This window comes from Epinephelus lanceolatus, chromosome 8 (assembly GCF_041903045.1).
Source record: "Epinephelus lanceolatus isolate andai-2023 chromosome 8, ASM4190304v1, whole genome shotgun sequence".
Taxonomy (NCBI): Eukaryota; Metazoa; Chordata; class Actinopteri; order Perciformes; family Serranidae; genus Epinephelus; species Epinephelus lanceolatus.
This window is the reverse complement of record NC_135741.1, coordinates 45,701,338-45,723,362: the sequence shown is the minus strand read 5'-3', so window position 1 is coordinate 45,723,362 and position 22,025 is coordinate 45,701,338. Positions and strand designations below refer to the sequence as shown.

The window sequence follows — 22,025 nt, the reverse complement described above, 5'->3', positions numbered from 1 at the left end:
TCTGAAGTCATATTTTCAGGGCCCTTTGTCATAAAAGCATTATTTCAACTGTTATGAGACATATTGAAAAAGGGGTAAACGTTTCCATTGTTCTTCTGTCTTATGTTTCCTTGCTGAAAGGACCACATAGGTAAATATTGACCCATCTTACCCCACTCTCCTCCATTTATTTATTCATATCAACTTCCTGCAGGAACAAATAGCTGTAGAGTCTGTACCTATATATAATGACTTGGAAATCACCATTGGCCAATGGGAGGTTAAGAGACTATTTTCACAAACATATCCCCGAAAAGCCACAGGTCCAGATAGGATTTGTGACCGGCTGCTGCACTCATGCAGTGAGGAACTAGATGAGGCTTGGTGTCCCATCTACCAGAAGTCATTGGACTTACATATCGTCCTGTACATCTGGAAAAACTCTTGTTATTCCTGTTCCCAAAAAAGCATCTTGCAAGGAAAATAATGACTATCGCCTGGTTGCTTTAACTTCAGTGGTAATGAAGTGCTTTGAGAAAATCATGATCAGTCTACTAAGGGCAGCGGTTGGTTGTTCACTAGACCCCTTTCAGTTTGCTTACAGGTGTAACAGAAGTACAGAGGACGCAGTTTTAGCTTTGGAACATTTAATTTTGAAACACTTGGAGGATAGTACATCTTACGCACGCCTTTTATTTGTGGATTTTAGCTCCACATTTAGCAGGATACAGCCACATCTCTTAATTAAGAGGCTGATGGACCTTAATGTACATCCTCTCATTATTAGATGGTATCATTCCTTTCTAACTGATCGTGCTCAAAAGGTCAGTGTTAATGGCACTCTGTCAGAATCCAGAACTTTGAGTACTGGAGCTCCTCAGGGTTGCGTTAGCTTACCTGTCCTTTTTACAGTGTACACAAACAACTGTAAAACTGCCTACCCGAATAATTACATCATAAAATTCTCAGATGACACCGCTATCTTACCCTATTAAAGAAAAACAGTGATTTAGTGAGCTACTATTTAGAGATACAAAGGTTTGTAAAATGATGACAACCACCTTGTCCTAAATGTTAAAAAGACGTAGGAGATGGTACTTGATCCTTGGCAAATTGGTGACCACAGGCCCATGGTCATTCATGACGCAACCATCTCCCAGGTCTCCTCATTTAAATATCTGGGCATCTGTATTGACAACTCACTAACGTGGACATGTGACCAGCCTCTGTAATAGACTACAGCAAAGGCTGCACTTTCTTCGCCGTCTCAGGGTTCATGGTGTTGACCAAAAATTTATGATCATTTTATCAAGCAGTCTTGGAAAGCCTTGTCAGATTTGGCATCACAGTTTGGTTTGGTAATTGGCCCAACTGATGCAAACTGCAGGGAAGATCATAGGAGTAAGACAGCTCCCCTCTCTGCAGTCCATCTATGGGGTGGAGCAGGGGTGGAAGCCCAAGCCAAATGTCCCTTGTGGACAATAAAGTTTACCTTGCCTTGACCTTGAACTGCCAGCCCCTGCACGTGTGTTATTATTTACATAACTTTTTGAAATCAGCTTTAACACAAGCATTTCAAATATATGTGTAATTCAAAATGCTTTAAAACAGTAGCTATAATGTAAATACCAGTAAATGTATTTCATTGATGAAGTTACTTTTTCTTTCTTCCTTTTTAAACCACTGTCTCTTCTTCCTTCCTTATTGGCTGACCTAGGACACAGGAACAAAGCTCTGCTCTCCGATTGGCTGATCTCGAGAGCAGTTATGAACGGTGGCTGACTGATGAGTTTGTTCCACGGCTGTATGAAGATGACAGATAGCCTACAGTACATAGTACTAGTTTAGTTAACAGTCGATACATAGTATAGCTTGCTACACTTGCAGTAGTACTAGTAGCATATGCTATCATTAGCCGTCTGTCACCAGCCTAACATTATTTGTGCAGCTATACTCAGCTGTTCTTAAGTGACTGGATGTTGTGTTGGCTTGAGGAGTGTGTTTTGGTGGGATCCTCCTCCTCCTCCTCTACACCGTCCTCCAGCTGCTCGTGAAATACTGACACGGTGTGCGCCTCTAGTATCCCACGAACCGGGCCGAGCGGGAGTCCAGGCCTGGCAGGGCGGCCCCTGATGAGCAGCGGCCGGGTGCAGCTCTCCTTTGCTCCTGCAGGAGGCAGTGCAGCGGGGTTACTGTCCATGGTGCTGAAAATTCGGCTGTCTCTGTCCGGGGTGCTGAACAGCTCAGGGCTGCTGGGCTCAGTGTGAGACGGCTGTCGCACTCAGACAGTCCCGTTCGTTGTGTTCTGCTGGGTTCTGCTTGTTGGAGTCACTGTAGTGCAGTACAGTGAACGTCTCTCTGCCAGTCCGGAGATGTCGAAGCGGAGGGGGAGGGTAGGGCAGTAGTCTGAGCGTAAGGTAAGGCTTTATGTCTCTGTGACAAAGAGCGTGAAGCGCACTTATTTGTCGGTGTTTTCTGGGGCCTTGGCTGCAGGCCTTACGGTGGATTCCACGCCGAGCAGGGAGGACGTGATGAAGCGATTTGTAACGTTAGGCTAGCCCATCGGGAATATCAGCATGTTCTCTGACGGTTTTCCATTCGACATGAATTGAAGCAGAACCCAATGCGCGGACGGCCATGCTTTTAAGCTGATTTTCATTGTCGGTCGTTATTTCCGGCGCCTACAATGGCGGCCCGGTGTTGATGCAGGCAGTAGCCTATAGTCAAAAGTGTAAACCGCGGAGCGCCGGTGGCCTTTGTATGTTTTGTGCTCTGTCAGTGTACCAGTTTAGAAGAGGAGAGAGGCATTTTCCTGGTTAGCAGCACGGCCTACATCTCTGCTTCCAGCACACAAGAAGCCTTTTAATGTCTACTTGATATTCGCACTTAGTTTTTCGTAGATGTTCTGCGGGAGCAGTCAGTGCACATTGAAGCTGCTGTCAAAGCCTCCCAGCAGGCGCACAGGCACTTTATTGCAGCTCTCCTGGCCAACGATCCTGCGACCACTGCTGTCTGCGGTCAGACTGTCATGTATGACATTCCTTTAGCCTATATTGTAGAGCATAGCGGAATCTTCAAATTGAAAAGCTATATTAAAATGATATATTTTCAAGTTATGTCTATAATTTGGAATATCTTATTGATAAATATATATTATATATTTTATTGATAAATAGTATAAATCACAGTTGGTTGAATTAATCACCTGAAAGACTGACCTTTTGAAAAAAAAAAAAAAAAGATAGACAGTGGAAGTTGTCTTCGGCCCGTCTCATCCCTAAAAGGCGCAAAATGGTTTAGTCCACCCTTGTACTAGTATTTGTCACTAAACTCAGATAGAGCTTAATAAGTGACTTAATAAGTGAGGGGCCATGAACATATCGCATTTTAACTGCCTGGTAAACATGAGGTCAGGCCTTTTTTTGTGCCACCTTTCAAGAGCGCGGCGGCAGGTTGTGTCTGAGGTTGCTAGGGAACCTGAACACGCAACGTATTAAAGCCTATTTAGGCTACCTAAAATCCTGAGTGCAGAGTCGATCTTCAAGGTGCTGTTTATGAGTACAAATGTAAAGTTCTGATGGCCCTACACTAAATTGATCAACTTCTTCTCCATATTTTCACAGACTGACATTTATGGAAGAAGGGAAAGATATCCTCGCCTGTGATTTATTGGTCCTCGTCACATGACATGCAGTGCGCTCTGCTGAACTCAGTCTCAGGACGCAGCCATCACGCCCTGAAAAATAGGTGCTGGGGAATGCGTACGTACCACAAATCTGTCGCTCTGGCGTTTGAGTGTGCCTGCAGTGCGTCTACATTATAAACAATGAATTGGGGGGGGGGGTGCAAAAAACGTGGCATGTCTATGGCCCCTCATGCTGCTCATAACTTAAAGCTAAGTTCCAGAAAAGAAAAGAAAGAAAGGAAGAAAAGGTAAAGAAAAATGACTTTGCAAAACAAAAACCAAAATATTCAAAAGGTGCATGAGAGAGATGTGAATCGAAAGAAGAAGCATGGGGGGGCCCACAGAGATGGCTTATGAACAGGGCCCAGCATTTGGTGCTATGCTCCTGTATATGTTTCATGGTAGTACAGAACTCTTGATTTAACCATTCTTCTTTCATCACCAGCTCACAGTGAAGGAGTTGGTTCTTTGTGTGTTTCATTTAACAGAAAATGACTTCAAAGGTCAGACACTGAGCCCAGGGGGGACCAGGGGACAGCCAATCAATTAGAGAGGAGGAGCCTCAGCATCAAAGTATCTATCTGTCTGTCTGTCTTTCTGTCTGTCTGTCATCAATGCTGCGCCTCAATACTTAAGAACCTTGCCTCCCTCCGTCTTTCAGATGAGCCAAGACACTACAGAGACACGAACACGTACCCGCTCCAAAGGCACCCGGGGTCAGTACACACACACACACACACACACACACACACACCATCCTCACCCCATACGATTGGATTTAAATTGACACTAACGTGATATTTCATATTGCATATTGATGTGATCCAGGGCTTGATTGCAGTTTTTCTCAGTTGCTTTGGTACATTTCTGAAATCATTCTTAACATTTACAGATCTGTGAGTGAATTTCTCGAAACAATTTGTACAAACAGCAGCAAACAATGGATTACCTGCAAAAGCCGGCAACCTGCTCAAAATCCTTAGTTTATCTCTCATAAGAAAATCATTATGTCCATGAACATGTCAGGGCCATCAGAATGACTGAGTCCTGGTGTCATAGTTCACAAACCAGAGCGTCAAAATGCACAGCCATGTTGTACTTTGTGTCTTCTCTGAGGTCACTCTGGCAAAGGTTTGGATGACAATGACTGAAAATGCACAAAGCTGCACCTCTTCTGTATGACATATATCATCTTCAACAGTACAAAGTTAAACATTACTGTGTGTGGGAGATTGATTGCAAGAGAATGGACAGAATTCCCATTTTCATCTTTACTGTTTGTATTGTCATTTGTTGACAGGTCATGTCATTGCGATACAGAACAGTAACAGACAAGACTGTTTTACTGTTATAATATTTTTGTGTGGCAACATCATATCATATCATACAGTGCAAAGTATTGATTTTTTTTATTAAATAAATTAGTAATGCATGATAATATCAGCGTGTCATCAGAATTGGCCAACATGCTTTTTAAAAAATTATGCATGCATAAGATGATGTTAACAACAGAAGAGACTTCATGATTACTAAAATGGTAAAATGGTAGGGAAAAAAGGGGATATATCCATATTGGGTATCGGTCAAATATCAGCAAAAAATCCAATATCCTGCATCCCTAATATAGATTATTATTATGACCAATACAAGTTAAACCTTATTTAGCCTGCCAGAGTAATATCATCAATTGCTTTTACTGTCCATTAGATACATTTTGCTGCAAAAAAAAGCACTGAAGTGAGATGTACAGACTGAAAACTTTATCTTATTCAATAAAACATATGTTGACAAAGTGTTCCTCTAGAACCATAATTTACAGTTAAAAAAAGATAATAAATTGCAATATATTTTATTACAATACTCAGCATATGGCAACATTTAAAATTGCAATAATATTGTATCATGACTTAAGTATCATGATAGCATTGTATTGTGGTTTCTCTGGTGATTCCCAACCCTACTACCTGGCCTCAGGTTAACTGTTTGTCAAATTAGTTTTTAGTAAAATGATTATACATAGGTTTCAATTAAATTAAAACTATATTTTGACAAGTAATAGCCTCAAGATGAGGTCATTATTATTGTCTAAAGGCCCTTATCTTTTCAGTTGCTATTGAGACTATGTGGTACTATACCAAACAAATTTGCTTTTGGCAAATGAAGAGTCTCATTGGGTCCCTGGAGGTGTTTGGCCCCACAGCATCTGTCCTCTTTGCTTGGTTGGTAGTCCAGCTGTGCTTACAAGTTTCATACAGACAAAGGGGACATTCTCACTGTATGCACAATGGCATGCAAAACGTTTGGCACCCATGATCAAAATGTAGTTAAGTAAGTAGAGGATGAACTGATCTCCAAAGGCAAAATGTTAAAAATGACAAATTTCTTCGATATTTCAAGCAAGATTACTTTTTAAATTAAATCTTGTACAGTTTCAAAATAAAAAATGAAAAGGGCCTGAAGCAAAAGTTTAGGCACCCTGCATGGTCAGTACTTGTTAGTGCCCCCCTTTGGCAGCTTTTTTTTGGAACCAGTCTTTCAGTTCTTGTTTGAGGGCTTTTCACCCATTCTTCCTGTAAAAGGCCTCTAGCTCTGTGAGATTCTTGGGCCGTCTTGCATGCACTGCTCTTTTGAGGTCTATTCACAGATTTTAAATGATGTTTAGGTCAGGAGGCTGTGAGGGCCATGGCAAAACCTTCAGCTTGCGCCTCTTGAAGTAATCCATTGTGGAATTTGAGGTGTGTTTAGGATCATTGTCCTGTTGTAGAAGCCATCCTCTCTTCATCTTTAGTTTTTTTTTTTTACAGATGGTGTGATGTTTGCTTCCAGAATTTGCTGGAATTTAACTGAATCCTTTTTTCCCTCTACCTGTGAAATGTTCCCTGTGCCACTGGCTGCAACACAAGCCCCAAAGCATGATCGATCCACCCTGGTGTTTAACAGTTGGACCGGTGTTCTTTTCATGAAATTCTGCACCCTCTTTTCTCCAAACATACCTTTGCTCATTATGTCCAAAAAGTTCTATTTTAACTTCATCAGTCCACAGGACTTGTTTCCAAAAAGCATCAGGCTTTTTTCAATGTTCCTTTGCAAACTTCCAATGCTGAATTTTATGGTGAGGACACAGGAAAGGTTTTCTTTTGATGACTCTTCCATTAAGATCATATTTGTACAGGTGTCGCTGCCCAATAGAACAGTGCACTGTCACTCCAGAGTCTGCAGAATCTTCCTGCAGGTCTTTGGCAGTCAAACGGAGGTTTTGAGTTGCCTTTCTAGCAATCCCACGAGCAGCTCTCTCAGAATATTTTCTTGGTCTTCCAGACCTCAACTTGACCTCCACAGTTCCTGTTAACTGCCATTTCTTAATTACATCACGGACTGAGGAAATAGCTACCTGAAAACACTTTGCTATCCTCTTATAGCCTTCTCCTGCTTTGTGGACACTGTTATTTTAGTTTTTAGAGTGCTAGGCAGCAGTTTAGAGGAGCTCTGGCTGCTGATTTTTGGGACAAGGTTTCAGGAGTCAGAATATTTATAAAGATTTGAAATTTGTATCTCCTGGCCTTCCCTTACGATGATTGTAAACAAGCTATAGCCCTAACAAGCTAATTAAGGTCTGAGACCCTGGTAAAAGTTGTCTGAGAGCTCAAATGTCTTGGGGTGCCCAAACTTTTGCATGGTGCTCCTCTCCTTTTTTTCACTCTAAAATTGTACAAAACAAAAATAATACACTAATCCTGCTTAAAATGTTGAAAATCAAGTTTCATTTTAACTCCATGCCTGTTGGAGATCAGTTCATCTTCTACTCACAACTTTTGATCAGGGGTGTCTAAATTTTTGCATGCCACTGTACAAGGATTAATGCTACATTGTGTAAATGCGCTATTAGTAAAGCTGTTTCCTCCACAAAATTAAAGGTTCAGGTGTTTTTACATTCAGAGCTCTCATATTATTTTTTATTTGTGCATCTGCTGACTCTCACGCCACTTTACGCTCAGTGTCGTCAGAACTTGTGGGACAAGAGATGAAGCAGGAGTTAAGGTAAGAGATTTTTTGCTTCAACAGAAGACTATCATGGTGTATGAAGTGTGTCTTGTGTTTATAAAGTGAGTATTTTTATTGCTGTGTGTCAGTAGCAGCTGTCCCACCCCTGGATGTGATGGCAAAGGCCATGTCAGTGGAAGATATTCAAGACATAGGAGGTAAGGTTCATACAGTATTACATCAAACGTTGTGCACAGCAGTTAGTAAGCCAGTGCTTTTATAGGTCAGGAAGCTTTTGGTATGTGACCTATAAAAAGCACACAGCATCAGCAATCAGATAAAGAAGCACTCAATTCAATACTTCATTGTTATGTCAGTACAGTTGAGCATGTTAGCGTTCGCTTACATAGCCATCCCAATCTCCTCAGCATACTTGGATGTCCGATAGTGAAGAAAAGGAAGCTAGAGAAGGCTGAGGCTGAGGAAAACCAGTCTGCTCCCAAGAGGAGGAACCAGCCTGCCAAACAAGCAGCAGATGAGAGCTTCACTGCAGACAGTGATACAGCAGAAGAGGAAGAGACGCAGAAGGAGGAGGAGGAGGAAGAAGAAGACCTTAAAGAGAAGAAGAAAAACAATACAAAAAACAGACCAGAGTCAACAAAAAGTGAGTGAAACCAAACCAGACAAGTTACCGTGAAACATGACAGTACCAGTGTGCAAAGAGCAGGTAGGGCCACACTTTCATGTCTCACCAAACCAGTGCACCAAAGAGTGATTTTCACTATCTAATAATTCACCAAAAAAGCAAAGATTCTAAAAAATCCAAGGCAAAAATCTGTGTAGCAGAACAATATTGTTTTTTTTTCTTATCCCATTAACACCTCAGTTCACACCACTAACCCAAGGGTAGTCATTCTTTGGCTGGCTTAAATAATCACAACTCAGTTATTGCAGTACGGTAGTAAACAACAAAATTGTAAGATGATGTGAAAACTATCAGCTGAATAGTTTCCATCAAGAATAAAGGCCTTTGCATACTGAGTCCGCAATTGTCGCACATGTAAAATTAAATACAAATTCACTTTGTCTAAATCATGTTGGGACACTGAGTCTGAAACTTTCATCCATCATTAAAATTTTCAGAGCAGCTTCAATTTTCTGCATTTTTCATATCCGTCAGAAGCCTTTAGCGCAGTGGTGTCAAACATACAGCCCAGGGGGCAGAACTGGCCCGCCAAAGGGTCCAGTCCGGCCCACTGGATGAGTTTGCACACCTAATATTGATGCACTTGTGAAGGCCAAAAGGTGCAAGGTTTCAGGAGCAGGTTAAACAGTGAGGTGATATTTCATGTAAAGAGGCTTTTCACCCTGACCAGAGTGCAGTGAGTAGACTGACTGTGGGAAAACTAAGAAATACTGTTGAATTTGCATATATTTTCCTCAGGAAATTGCAGGCTGATCATCATTTGTTTTGTAAGTGGATGAATGTTCATAATGTACTTCTTTACACTTAAAAAAGGGAAATATTATGCAGTAGTTTTACTGGTCCAGCCCACTGAAGATCAAATTAGGCTGTATGTGGCCCATAAACAAAAATGAGTTTGACACTCCTGCTTTAGAAAGAGACGTTCGATCAAGAGTCAGTGAAAAAAATGTGGCAGCGGGACACAGCTGTGACAAGACAGAGGTAGACAGAGATAGCTCACTTTCAACAGGTCATATAGGAATATTCAGGTGGATGATGATATGGACCGCACACAGAACATGGAGACAGAGAGGGAGGACAGCTCCACCCCTTCATGGAGCTGCGGTGCCAAATGAAAGACAAGAAGGGAGTGGTGACTGGAAGAAATGTGTCTTTTCACTTTGTCACGTATTGCAAATTTTCACACCAAACAGAGCAATAAAACACATCGGAATCAGTGTGCAAGGTTTATGCACGTAACAATTTTTTTTTTCTTTTTTTTTTGGATGACGGATTTAAAAAAATTCAAAAAATTCAAAAAAATGATTCAGTGTGCAAAGGCCTCAGTGAGCTAAATGCTAACATCAACATGCTAATATGCTAACAATTACAATGAATGTGTCTCAAATTGCATACTTCCATACAGTAGAAGTCAGTGGAGTACACTATGTACTTGCGACATGCACCAGAGCATGTGAGCGGAGCCGAGCGGGTGTAAATTTCCGCTCCTCGCTCGCAGACCTGTCACTTTGCGCCGCTCGTCCGCTCCGCTTGGTTCTGCGCATTTTTCGCTCCACTCCATCATAAATTTTATCCCGCTCCACTCGCTCACCACTCTGCTCAAAAAACTGCATCGTACTACCCTAACCTGTAGTCTTCTATTCACAAATAAAACATGAGCTTGGTAGATTCTCCGGGGAAGCCCTCTCCCCGCAGTTAGGTACCGTTCTACATGGTACTGCTGTCGGCAGGGTGGAAATAATTCAAAGTGTGGAGGAGACGGACCAGGTTAAGCGGCCGACCTCCGGGGAAGCCCTCTCGCCTCTCCCCGCAGTTAGGGACCGTTCTCCAAGGTACCGCTGCTTCTCTTCTCAGTTTCTTTTCTGAAGTACACAGTAAACTCCATGGTTTAAAAAAAAAAAAAAATAGGGTGGGTGTGCGCAGGTGCAAAGATGGATTCTGGGTGGGGCATGAGCAACCGGAGCGAAATTGGAGCGAGAGATAAGGCTGCGCTCCACCTTTTAAAAAAAATAGCCGCTCCTTGCTCCTCGATTATTTTGGACAAAAAGTAGAATGGTTGTGACATCAGAGCCAGAAGTAACTTAAAAATAAAAGACAGGAAGATAAGATTGCCTATGAGACTTATAAATATCCTATTAAACTTTCCCATATATCTTTTATTTCCACTTATACCTGATGTTTTGCGCATTTTGAAAAGCTGCCTGCCATTGCTGTGAGGAACTTTTTATTCATAAAAATAGAAATAAAATGTTATGATCGCAAATTTTATGGCTACAGTGAAACTTGTTGTTCAACATAACGTTGCTGTTCAGAGGGAAATCGTCATGCATATTGTTCCCATGAAGGACGTATAGGGATTCCCTCAAAGGCTGTGTTTTAATATTCATTCGCTGAATTGTTTGCAATAAAGTAATCGAGGATATAATAAATTATTGTGTGTGCCGCATTGTTACTGTTAACACGGGTTTTCTCCATAACGCATCGTTGTGTCAGTGAAGTGTCAAGCTGATGTTTGTCCTTTTTACCAGCAGATGGCAGTAGGCCTATGGATTTACTTGCTGTCAATGAAAGCCTTGTTTTCTCTTAGTTTCTGTTGGATTATACAGACCTGCAATTCTTCAGGTTATTGATACGGACAATTCAAATTATATGCAGCATATATTTACTTGTATTCTTTTATATTGTTGTATCACATAGGCCTATGTATTGTTGGCAGAGATGGGCAGCATTTTAATTACATGTATTTAAAATGTTTTATCACCTACTATGACAATAGAAATGTCATACAAAAATACATCCTGTGCCTTTTTTCAAAATCTGATTAATAATCAATGATTAATCGATTTTTTTTTTAAATATATAAGTTAGTGGCAGCCCTAACTTTATGCAACACATCTGATTCATATGATTTTAACCTGTTAGTGTTTCTTGCAATGTCCCTCACAAATAAACGAATAAATACATGAATACAAACATCTTAGCTACTGTTGAACATTAGAATGTGATGAAGAACCTTTAATGTTCATATGAAGGCAAGTGAAGGAGCTGCTATGTTACGTTCTAATAACCTTTCCTATTTTAATTTAAACTTTTTTATGTCAACCTCCCAATGAGGTGCAGTTTCCTCATCGCTGCCCTTTGCATTGAGGCCCTCCAGACTGGACTGCTATGGACGGAGTGTAGGGTGGTCCTCCTTACTGCTGGGCCTGACCTGTACTGGGATAACATAGTCTTGCAACAGTGAGCCTCGACAAATATCCACTTCATGAAAACTGGGATTAAAAAGTACAACTATGTTATCATTTATGACCTGGATGTGATTGCAAGTCCATAATACTTTGAATTAACTAATCTAATGATCCAAACTGAATAATATTGAAGTGGCACAGTAATGACAGATTCAAAATGTAGTGTGTACCAGTTAAAGTTACTAGTATTAAGGCCAGGCTTGTGTTGACCACAACATGCGTAAAGTGGGGACCACAAGCAGTTTGATAACAAATCTTTAACAAATCTTTACTTTTCAATGAACACAAGAAAAAAAACTCCTGTTTTGTCCTGTCTGGAATTAAAAATGAAACGGTCAGGAGACTCTCGCTGTGCTCAGTGTTGCCGGGGACGTGTCCGCCGGGAGGTTTGGACCAGTGATTCTCAGGAGCAGCACATACTGCACGGAGGCCCCATCTTCATCCTGCCTGAGCCATAATGAGATGTGAATCTTTGGGTACCTCACGATTCCATTTTGATTCTTGGGGTCACGATTCGATTCAAAATTGATTCTTGATTCAGTACATAGGGGTGTTTAATTTCTACTCCAGTCTGCTGTGCACGAAGAGAGACAGTGTGGAAATTATGGCATGAAAGCAGAGTAAAGTATGTACAAAATTATGTAATTTTTGTATTTGAAAAAGTAAAATCAACTGATTGCAATAATCAAACATACAAAGGAAAACTTAAGACAAAAGCTAACATTTATTCATGCTTAACTTGCACAAATGAAAACTGAATTCTCAGTGACTTCAAGAATAATAGATTCAAGTTATCAAAAAATAAATTAAAAGTGCTGCTTAGGGTTGGGCATCGAGAATTGAATTGAACCTGTTCTAACATTTCAATTTCATCAGAATCATTAAGAAGTTTTAATTTCAATTCCCCACTTGATACACACTTTGTAAACAATTTTCATCTGTGCTTCGTCTTTGGTTTGCAGTCCGTTGACTGCCAGTAAAACAAGGAAGGAACAGCCACCGAAAAACAACGAAGAAGCCGCCGAAAAACAGCGAAGAAGCCACCGAAAAACAATGAAGAAGCCGCCGAAAAACAGCGAAGAAGCCGCCAAAAAATCGATTCACATGAAAATCGTGATTCTTTTCTTCGACGATTCCGAATTGATTCATTAATCCAAAGAATCGATTTAAAAAAAAAAAAAAAAAAAAAAGCACTAGGATCGGGCATCGTTTGAATTTTAACGATTCCTGTTCTGATTCTTTTAAGAGGTGGGTTCAAAATGTTTGCATTGTCTAAATGAGGTGAGTTGTTTTTTGGCGGCTTCTTCGTTGTTTTTCGGTGGCTGATTCTTCCTTGTTTTACTGGTGGTCGACGGACTGCAAACCAAAGACGAAGCGGTCCATAGCAGTCCAGTTAATTCAAAGTATTATGGACTTGCAATCACATCCAGGTCATAAATGATAACATAGTTGTACTTTTTAATCCCAGTTTTCATGAAGTGGATATTTGTCGAGGCTCACTGTTGCGAGACTATGTTATCCCAGTACAGGTCAGGCCCAGCAGTAAGGAGGACCACCCTACACTCCGTCCATAGCAGTCCAGTCTGGAGGGCCTCAATGCAAAGGGCAGCGATGAGGAAACTGCACCTCATTGGGAGGTTGACATAAAAAAGTTTAAATTAAAATAGGAAAGGTTATTAGAACGTAACATAGCAGCTCCTTCACTTGCCTTCATATGAACATTAAAGGTTCTTCATCACATTCTAATGTTCAACAGTAGCTAAGATGTTTGTATTCATGTATTTATTCGTTTATTTGTGAGGGACATTGCAAGAAACACTAACAGGTTAAAATCATATGAATCAGATGTGTTGCATAAAGTTAGGGCTGCCACTAACTTATATATTTAAAAAAAAAATCGATTAATCATTGATTATTAATCAGATTTTGAAAAAAGGCACAGGATGTATTTTTGTATGACATTTCTATTGTCATAGTAGGTGATAAAACATTTTAAATACATGTAATTAAAATGCTGCCCATCTCTGCCAACAATACATAGGCCTATGTGATACAACAATATAAAAGAATACAAGTAAATATATGCTGCATATAATTTGAATTGTCCGTATCAATAACCTGAAGAATTGCAGGTCTGTATAATCCAACAGAAACTAAGAGAAAACAAGGCTTTCATTGACAGCAAGTAAATCCATAGGCCTACTGCCATCTGCTGGTAAAAAGGACAAACATCAGCTTGACACTTCACTGACACAACGATGCGTTATGGAGAAAACCCGTGTTAACAGTAACAACGCGGCACACACAATAATTTATTATATCCTCGATTACTTTATTGCAAACAATTCAGCGAATGAATATTAAAACACAGCCTTTGAGGGAATCCCTATACGTCCTTCATGGGAACAATATGCATGACGATTTCCCTCTGAACAGCAACGTTATGTTGAACAACAGGTTTTACTGTAGCCATAAAATTTGCGATCATAACTTTTTATTTCTATTTTTATGAATAAAAAGTTCCTCACAGCAATGGCAGGCAGCTTTTCAAAATGCACAAAACATCAGGTGTAAGTGGAAATAAAAGATACATGGGATACATTCCAATCCGATCCCTTACAGACTCACTGACTTAGAGGCGCGTTCGTGTGAAGTGCGTGAGTGTGTGAGGGCTGTCCCATTGTCAAATCGTCAAGTCAGTGAGTCAGTGAGTGAGCCCTTTATGCCCCCCTACCGTAGGTCAGCAGCGATGCGGACTTACAGTAAGGAAATTACCCACAGTTCATAGCGTTGTGACGTCAAATACAGGGGTTGCCCTCGGAACACCGGAAGTAACACGTTATGGAAGGAGAGCGAAAAAACAGATAGATAAACAATGAAACATTACATTAACAAGGATTTAAGATGGTACATAAACACACATGAAGTCAGAGGAATACCAGTGGTTATATTCCACACACAAAGAATATATATCTAGATAGATAGATAGATAGATAGATAGATCTATCTATCTATCTATAGATATATATAGATACATATTCTTTGTGTGTGGAATATATGCTGACAATAATGGATAAACGATCACGCCCAGAGCCACCAATGTTAACAACATTTTGTACAGAGGGGGATAAGTGCTGTCCCGTTAAAGGAAAAAACAAACTGCCTGAAGGTACCCTGACCAAAAACCATGGTATTTCCGTTTTTTTCGTTTTTGGTTTAAAACGAAAAAACGAACTGCCTGAAGGTACCCTAACACAGGAAGCGGAAGTGAAGTGTACAAACGTCAAAATAAAATCTTCTATTAAAAATGTAACACCCAACATTATGCAAGCACAGAAGCTAATAAAATAAATAAATAGGCCTACATATGCTATGTATATGAAATATATTTTATCCAAAAAATGTGTGATATATTACTGAGTTGCGTAGTGTGAATTAATAGCCTGCTTAATTACATATGTGGAAATAGCCTGTGTCGTCCTTTGTTAACCATTTCACATACAGATGTTACTCATTTCAATGCCGCAGCCACAGTGAAGGGGGTGAAATAATTGATCCAGGAGTAGCTGCAATGCGCCACAACAACCAGCAGGTGGCACATGTGAGCAGTTGAGATGCAGCGTCCAACTGAAACTGTTTGAGAATTAGCAGTACTGTTATATTTTCTGCCGGACCTGTACAGTATGCTACCTCGTTACACAGTCTTAATTTCATAAAGGACATTTATACTGTGATATTTAAACCAACCATCCGTATTATGAAACATGAAATTAAACTTTTAGCTTCTGAAGTATTTATTTAGACAGCTCTGATAGAGCTCAGGATTTATCAGGAGGATGCTGCTTTACTCAATTTCACTGTATGAACCTGAACTGTGTGTGACCTTTTGCATGTGTAGAAGAACACAACACATTAATTAACATTAGATCCTGATACATTAGATCCAGATAGGCTAATTAATGAAGTTAGGCTGCTGTTTCTCGTGCGTAAATGCGCACAGTGGGGAGACACACGTATCATTTCTACTGCAGTTGCATCTCTGCAGGTATTTAATAAACTCAAACATCTTTTGTGGAGGGGGTGTTTAATAGTCAGCACTCCCGCACCTCCAACTGAAATCATGTTCTCGCAGCTATGGGTTCACCCGCTAATTTATGCGCCATTTATGAACCACATTCACAACCAAATGTATTTCCCTGCACAACCAAGAATGAAAAATCAACCATCACAGCAGTATTGATACTTTTCTTGATAGAACAGAGTGCAAAGAAGCAGTTTTCTGTAAAATGTGCAGATTTGGGTTTTCGTGAGCTGATCGGTATGGAACTAACAATGACTGTAGAATATAATTAGCCTCCCGACCCATGTGTGTATATGTGTGTAGCTTTGTATTTTGTATGGTGTGCTCTGTGTGTTTTTTGCTTTGTAGCCTATTGTTTGTTGTTGTGCTGTTGTATGTTTTGATTGTGGGGGACTGCGGATGTAAATTAGCTTTGAGCTCATTCTGATGCAGTGCATCTTTTATGTTAAAAATTGTACACTGTCCCAATTCTTATATTTTAGCCTATAGAAAACAATAGCCTAACCCGAAGATTACAATAAATTAAATGGTATTACAAATTAAGCTATTTTCTAAAAGTTTACTACCTACTAGAATCCCACATCCTGTGTTAAACAGGCCTACAATGTATCTTAACTATATTTACAATGAAGCTTGATTCTGCACTCCCACATCCCATTAGCCCATACGTGAATGTTTACCGTTCCTATGGCAACAAGTGACAGCTGATGTTAGCGTAAAGGCCTCTACACATGATCAGCTGTAAAACCGCTTTGCGCTGGCTGTCCCATTGTTTGTCTATGGAGAGGGCGGCAACGCCTGACAAAACGGCACCACTACCCTTGTCGTCGTGCACCGCTCGGATTTTCCGAGATTTTCAGAGTTGAAATTATTTGAACTTTGACCGCGCCGCTGCGCCGCACCTGGCGGTGAGCGAAGCGCATTGTTCTTATCATGTGAAGGCCGCTTTAGTTAGCTTAGCTCAATCGTCCAACAAACAATAACCCATAAAATTACAATTCAACATATTTTAACAAAATCAACAACAGCTACCAACAGTTACAGTCCTTACAACCTATCTGTAAAGATACAAAATCGATATCATATGCATAAAATAATGTCACAATTTAGCAGGCGGATACACATAAATACCCTATATGTCACATTTGCAGTTCGACTACATCATGACACTGTTGAGGGAGATCATTAGGCTAAATAATAGGGGACCTGACACTGACCCTTGCGGAAATATCATAGTATAAATGTCCTTTATGAAATTAAGACTGTGTAACGAGTTAGTAGGCTATAGGCCTACTGTAGCCTACAGGTCTGGCAGAAAATATAACAGTACTGCTAATTCTCAAACAGTTTCAGTTGGATGATGCATCTCAACTGCTCACATGTGCCACCTGCTGGTTGTTGTTGCGCACTGCAGCTACTCCTGGATCAATTATTTCACCCCCTTCACTGTGGCTGCGGCATTGAAATGAGTAACATCTGTATGTGAAATGGTTAACAAAGAACGACACAGGCTATTTCCACATATGTAATTAAGCAGGCTATTAATTCACACTACGCAACTAAGTAATATATCACACATTTTTTGGATAAAATATATTTCATATGCATAGCATATGTAGGCCTATTTATTTATTTTATTAGATCCTATGCTTGCATAATGTTGGGTGTTACATTTTTAATAGAATGGCCATTCTACCCATAAATATCATATGTATGTATATATATATATATATATATATATATATATATATATATATATATAGCCTATATTGTTTTTTTCCCCTACCCTCTTGGATTTTATTTTGACGTTTGTACATTTCCAGGGGCGGAAATCCTGGGGGGGACAGGGGGGACATGACTCCCCCTTCAGGAAAGCTGTACCCCCCTAGAATAATTTGAGACACAATTAATAATTTTTGAACAATGCAGTAGTATTTATTGAAAGCCCAATGTAAGCGGTGCTCATTATAATCGCGCAATAATGTGCTATTTAAATCTTAAAAGATTTAGTCCCCCCCCTCCCATTCCTAGTAGTGGTATATCGCATCGCAGGGTAAGATGTTCACTCACCCAGACACAGTTTAACTTACACAAGTTACAACACATCCCATTTACTGTTACAACAAGCCCCAGGCCCAGGCTGATAATATAAACTGTCTGCAACATTTCTCCTGCATTGTTCAAAAGCCTACTCAATTACGAGTGCTGCTAAGCTAAAAGCTAATGATAAAGCTCAGAGTTTAATGATAGTCAGAGAGGACAGGAGAGAAAGAAGAGGGAGAGGACAGGACAAGAGCAGTCAGTGGTGGAGCGGCTCATAGCGAATGGGTACCTGTCTGTAGGCTCTCCACCTGTCAGTGAGACAAACATGAGAGATGTGCAGTCTAACCGCGGTCATTACGCACAGCTATTACGCACGGTTGTGGCAGCTCGTAGCTATGGGTACCTGTCTGTAGGCTCTCCACCTGTCAGTGAGACAAACATGAGAGACGTGCAGTCTAACGGATGAGGAGCGGTCATTATGCGCGACTATTACGCACGGTTGTGAGGTACACAGCGGCAGATCTCACAGCACACTGTTTATAAACCAGTTTACCAGTTTAATTGCAGGAAATGTTTAGTTGTTAAGCCATTTCTCATAAGTATAGATATTCACTCAGCCTGTTGGAGAGATAGAGAGAAGATTAAAGCGTTAGATTGCGGTAAAAGATGCTGTATAAAAGACAGGCTACAACTTTTTTTCCTTGTCCCCCCCTGGAATTATTCTCTAAAATTTTACTGTTTATTGTCCCCCCCAACTATGAAATGGGATTTTCGCCCCTGCATTTCCCTTCCGCTTCCTGTCTGCCCACCGCGCTACTGTCTGTCCCAAATGAGAAATGAAAAAAGGAATTTTTTTGTTTTTGGTTTCCAAACGCAAAACGAATTGGCTGAATGTCCGCAGACCTGTTGAATATTCAGTCCAAAAAGGAATAATGATAAAACGAATCGGCAAAAACCAAAAACGGGCCGTTATTTGATTCTGACACCAAAAACGTTTTTCTTGGGTACTCTTGTTTTTTTTGTTTTGAATCAAGTAACAGATTTACCGTTTTCAGTTTCTGAATTACGAATGAATATCCCTGTATCATGATGTGGTTGAATATTATTTCTGGCCTACACAATTCAAGTAGCATTTTAATAGACATAACTATCAATAACTATTTTACACATTCATAAGTTTTTTTTCTGCAAGTGCAGTGAAGTCTGGACATTTGGGGTGAATCCAAATGAATCCAAACTCTTATATCAGTTTCTTCTCAGTCTCCAATTGTTTTAATTATGATAGATTAATCTATTGAACTGCTTTTCAGGTGATTTGTAATTTATGTTTATGGTTCAACCTCCATTTTACATGAATTCTCATGTGAATCAGCACCAATCAATCAATCAATCAATCAATCTTATTTATAAAGCCCAATATCTCAAATAACAATTTGCCTCAATGGGCTTTACAGCATACGACATCCCTCTGTCCATTGGACCTCCACAGCAGATAAGGAAAAACCCCTTTAACGGGGAAAAAAATGGTAGAAACCTCAGGAAGAGCCACAGTAATCTGTATACAAAATTATACATAAAGAGAGACAGAGACAGAGAGATGCAGGACAGACAGTAGTGTAAGTAGCTTGCAATAACATTAATTTAAGTAATAATAATATAATAATAATTACAGCAATTGTGGTACAATATGTTGTTGGTATATATTAAAGGAGCTATATGTAAGAAAAACCAAAGATCAAGGACGCGGCGACGCGGCCCTGCCACGGCAGCCACCCGTGGGCAAACAAATCAGTCTCCAGCGTGCTGATGTCCAGCAGCCTCGAATCTGTAGGGGAGGGGGGCGGACACGACTCCTGGCAGTATTTTGAATTTGAGTGCAGTAACTGTTTTGGCCACATTCTTACATACAGCACCTTTAATATATGATAGTATATGTATGTGACAGTAATCATGATCATAATCATGTGTATAATAATAGTAGTAGAAGTATGACTAATGATAACAGCAGCAGCAGGAGGAATCAGGCAGGCCCACGGCAGCAGCACAAACACACACATCACACCATCCAGGCACCGCTGCAATACGCGTTAACCTGCCAGACAGTAGAGCACAAACACTCTGGAGAAGAAGCCGAGTTAGTGACATACAGTACAGCCGAGTTAGCGAGATGCAGTAACAGGACTTGAGTGTTAGTAAAGGAGAGAGAAAGAGAAGGAGATAAGGGCTCTGTATTATAGGAGGTCCCCCGTCAGACTAGGCCTATGTCAGCCTAACTAGGGGCTGGTCCAAGGCAAGCCTGAGCCAGCCCCAACTATAAGCTTTATCAAAGAGGAAAGTCTAGTCTTAGATGTGGAGATGGTGTCTGCCTCCCGGACCACAACAGGAAGAAGGCTCTGGCTCCTGATCTACTTTTAGAGACTTTAGGGACCACAAGTAACCCTGCATTCTCAGAGCGCAGTGTTCTAGTGGTATAATATGGCACTATGAGCTCTCCAAGATACGATGGTGCCTGACCTTCTTAGTTCCTGTCAGTACAGATGCCGCTGCATTCTGGATCAGCTGGAGAGTTTTCAAAGACTTATTAGGGAATTACAGTAATCCAGCCTGGAGGCAACAAAAGTGTGGACCAATTTTTCTGCATCTTTTTGGGACAGGATAGGCCTAATTTTGCAATATTATGCAGATGAACAAACATAGTCCCTGACGTTTGTTTTAAATGGGAGTTAAAAGACAACGAGGTTTGTTACGGTAGTGCTAGAGGCCAGAGCAATGCCATTCAGAGAAACTATATCATCAGACAAAGAATTCCTGAAGTGTTTGTGGCTAAGAACAATAACTTCAGTTTTGTCTGAATTTAACATTCAACAAGGAAACTGGAGTTCATCCAGGTTTGTATGTCTTTAAGGCATTTTTGAAGTTTAGTTAATTGATCCGTTTCCTCTGGCTTTGTCGATAAATACAGTTGTGTATCATCCACATAATCACTGGAGTGATTTCTAATGATGTTACCTAAGGGAAGCATATATAGAGTGAACAGAATTGGTCCGAGCACAGAACCCTGTGGAACTCCAAAACAAACTTTAGTACATAGAGATGATTCATCATGAACATGAACAAATTGAAAACGATCAGATAAATAAGATTTAAACCAGCTTAGTGCAGAACATTTTAGGTCAATTAAATGTTCCAATCTCTGTAGCAGAATTTGATGGTCAATTGTGTCAAACGCCGCACTAAGATCTAATAAAACAAGTACAGAGATGAGTCCTTTGTCTGAAGCAATTGGAAGATAATTTGTAATTTTAACTAGTGCTGCCTCAGTGCCATGATACACTCTAAATCCTGACTGAAATTCCTCAAATAAATTATTATCGTGGAGAAAGTCACACAGCTGGTCTGCGACTACTTTCTCAGGGATCTTTGAAAGAAAGGGAAGATTAGATATTGGTCTATAGTTGGCTAACACCTCTGGATCCAGGGTGGGCTTTTTAAGAAGAGGTTTAATTACAGCTACCTTAAAAGACTGTGGTACATAGCCTGTTAATAGAGATATATTGATCATGTCTAATATGTGAGTGTTAACTATAGGTAAGACTTCCATAAGTAGCCTAGTTGGGATGGAGTCTAAGAGACACGTTGATGATTTAGATGAAGAAATCATTGAGGTCAGCTGTTGAAGAGAAATCGGGGAGAAGCTATCTAGATATATATTATGTCTTACAGCTGTGTTTGAGGGCAGACTGGTTCCATCTGAGGACAGGAGGTCATGAATTTTGCCTCTAATAGTTAGAATTTTGTCATTACAAAAGCTCATAAAATCATCACTGCTAAGGGCTAAAGGAATACAAGGCTCAATAGAGCTTTGACTCTCAGTCAGCCTGGCTACAGTGCTGAAAAAAAACCTGGGGTTGTTCTTGTTTTCTTTATTAATGCTGAGTAAACTTAACGAGATTCTTCCAGTTTGGTTAATCGCCAATTTCTTTCAAATTTTCGCGATATTTGTTTTAATTTTCTAGTTTGAAAGTTGTTCCAGGGAGCGGACTTTCTTTGCTTTGGTAACTTCTGTTCAAGAGGTGCTACAGAGCCGAGTGTTGTTCGCAGTGAGTCTGCAGGGCTATCAACAAGATCAATTCGCAAGGGTTTAAAGTCCGTACGGGAAACCTCTGTTACAGAAAGGACATGGTATTAAATTTAATGTTGACGGAATCATTTCCTTAAATTTTGCAACAGCACTATCTGATAAACACCCAGTATAGTAACTGTTGCTGAGTGGCGTGTAACCGAGTAGAAAGAAATCAGAAG

General features: G+C 40.3%; 1 protein-coding gene across 9 annotated transcripts in view; it reads left to right on the top strand.

Annotated features, from left to right (window-relative positions):
* The first annotated feature begins 1,753 nt into the window (after positions 1 to 1,753).
* Positions 1,754 to 22,025, top strand: part of myt1a (myelin transcription factor 1a) — an 89,994-nt gene continuing 69,722 nt past the window's right edge. For 2 of the 9 annotated variants that reach the window (XM_078170361.1, XM_078170360.1), the window contains exons 1-7: positions 1,754 to 2,396; positions 3,603 to 3,740; positions 4,153 to 4,237; positions 4,326 to 4,380; positions 7,660 to 7,702; positions 7,795 to 7,863; positions 8,074 to 8,309. In XM_078170361.1, coding sequence (XP_078026487.1) covers positions 4,326 to 4,380; positions 7,660 to 7,702; positions 7,795 to 7,863; positions 8,074 to 8,309 — 403 coding nt within the window. In that variant the 5' untranslated portion in view covers positions 1,754 to 2,396; positions 3,603 to 3,740; positions 4,153 to 4,237. Of the gene's footprint in view, positions 3,010 to 3,602; positions 3,741 to 4,152; positions 4,238 to 4,325; positions 4,381 to 7,659; positions 7,703 to 7,794; positions 7,864 to 8,073; positions 8,310 to 22,025 lie in introns of all 9 variants that reach the window. The other 7 variants (XM_078170358.1, XM_033628218.2, XM_033628220.2 and 4 more) reach the window with 7 other exon arrangements.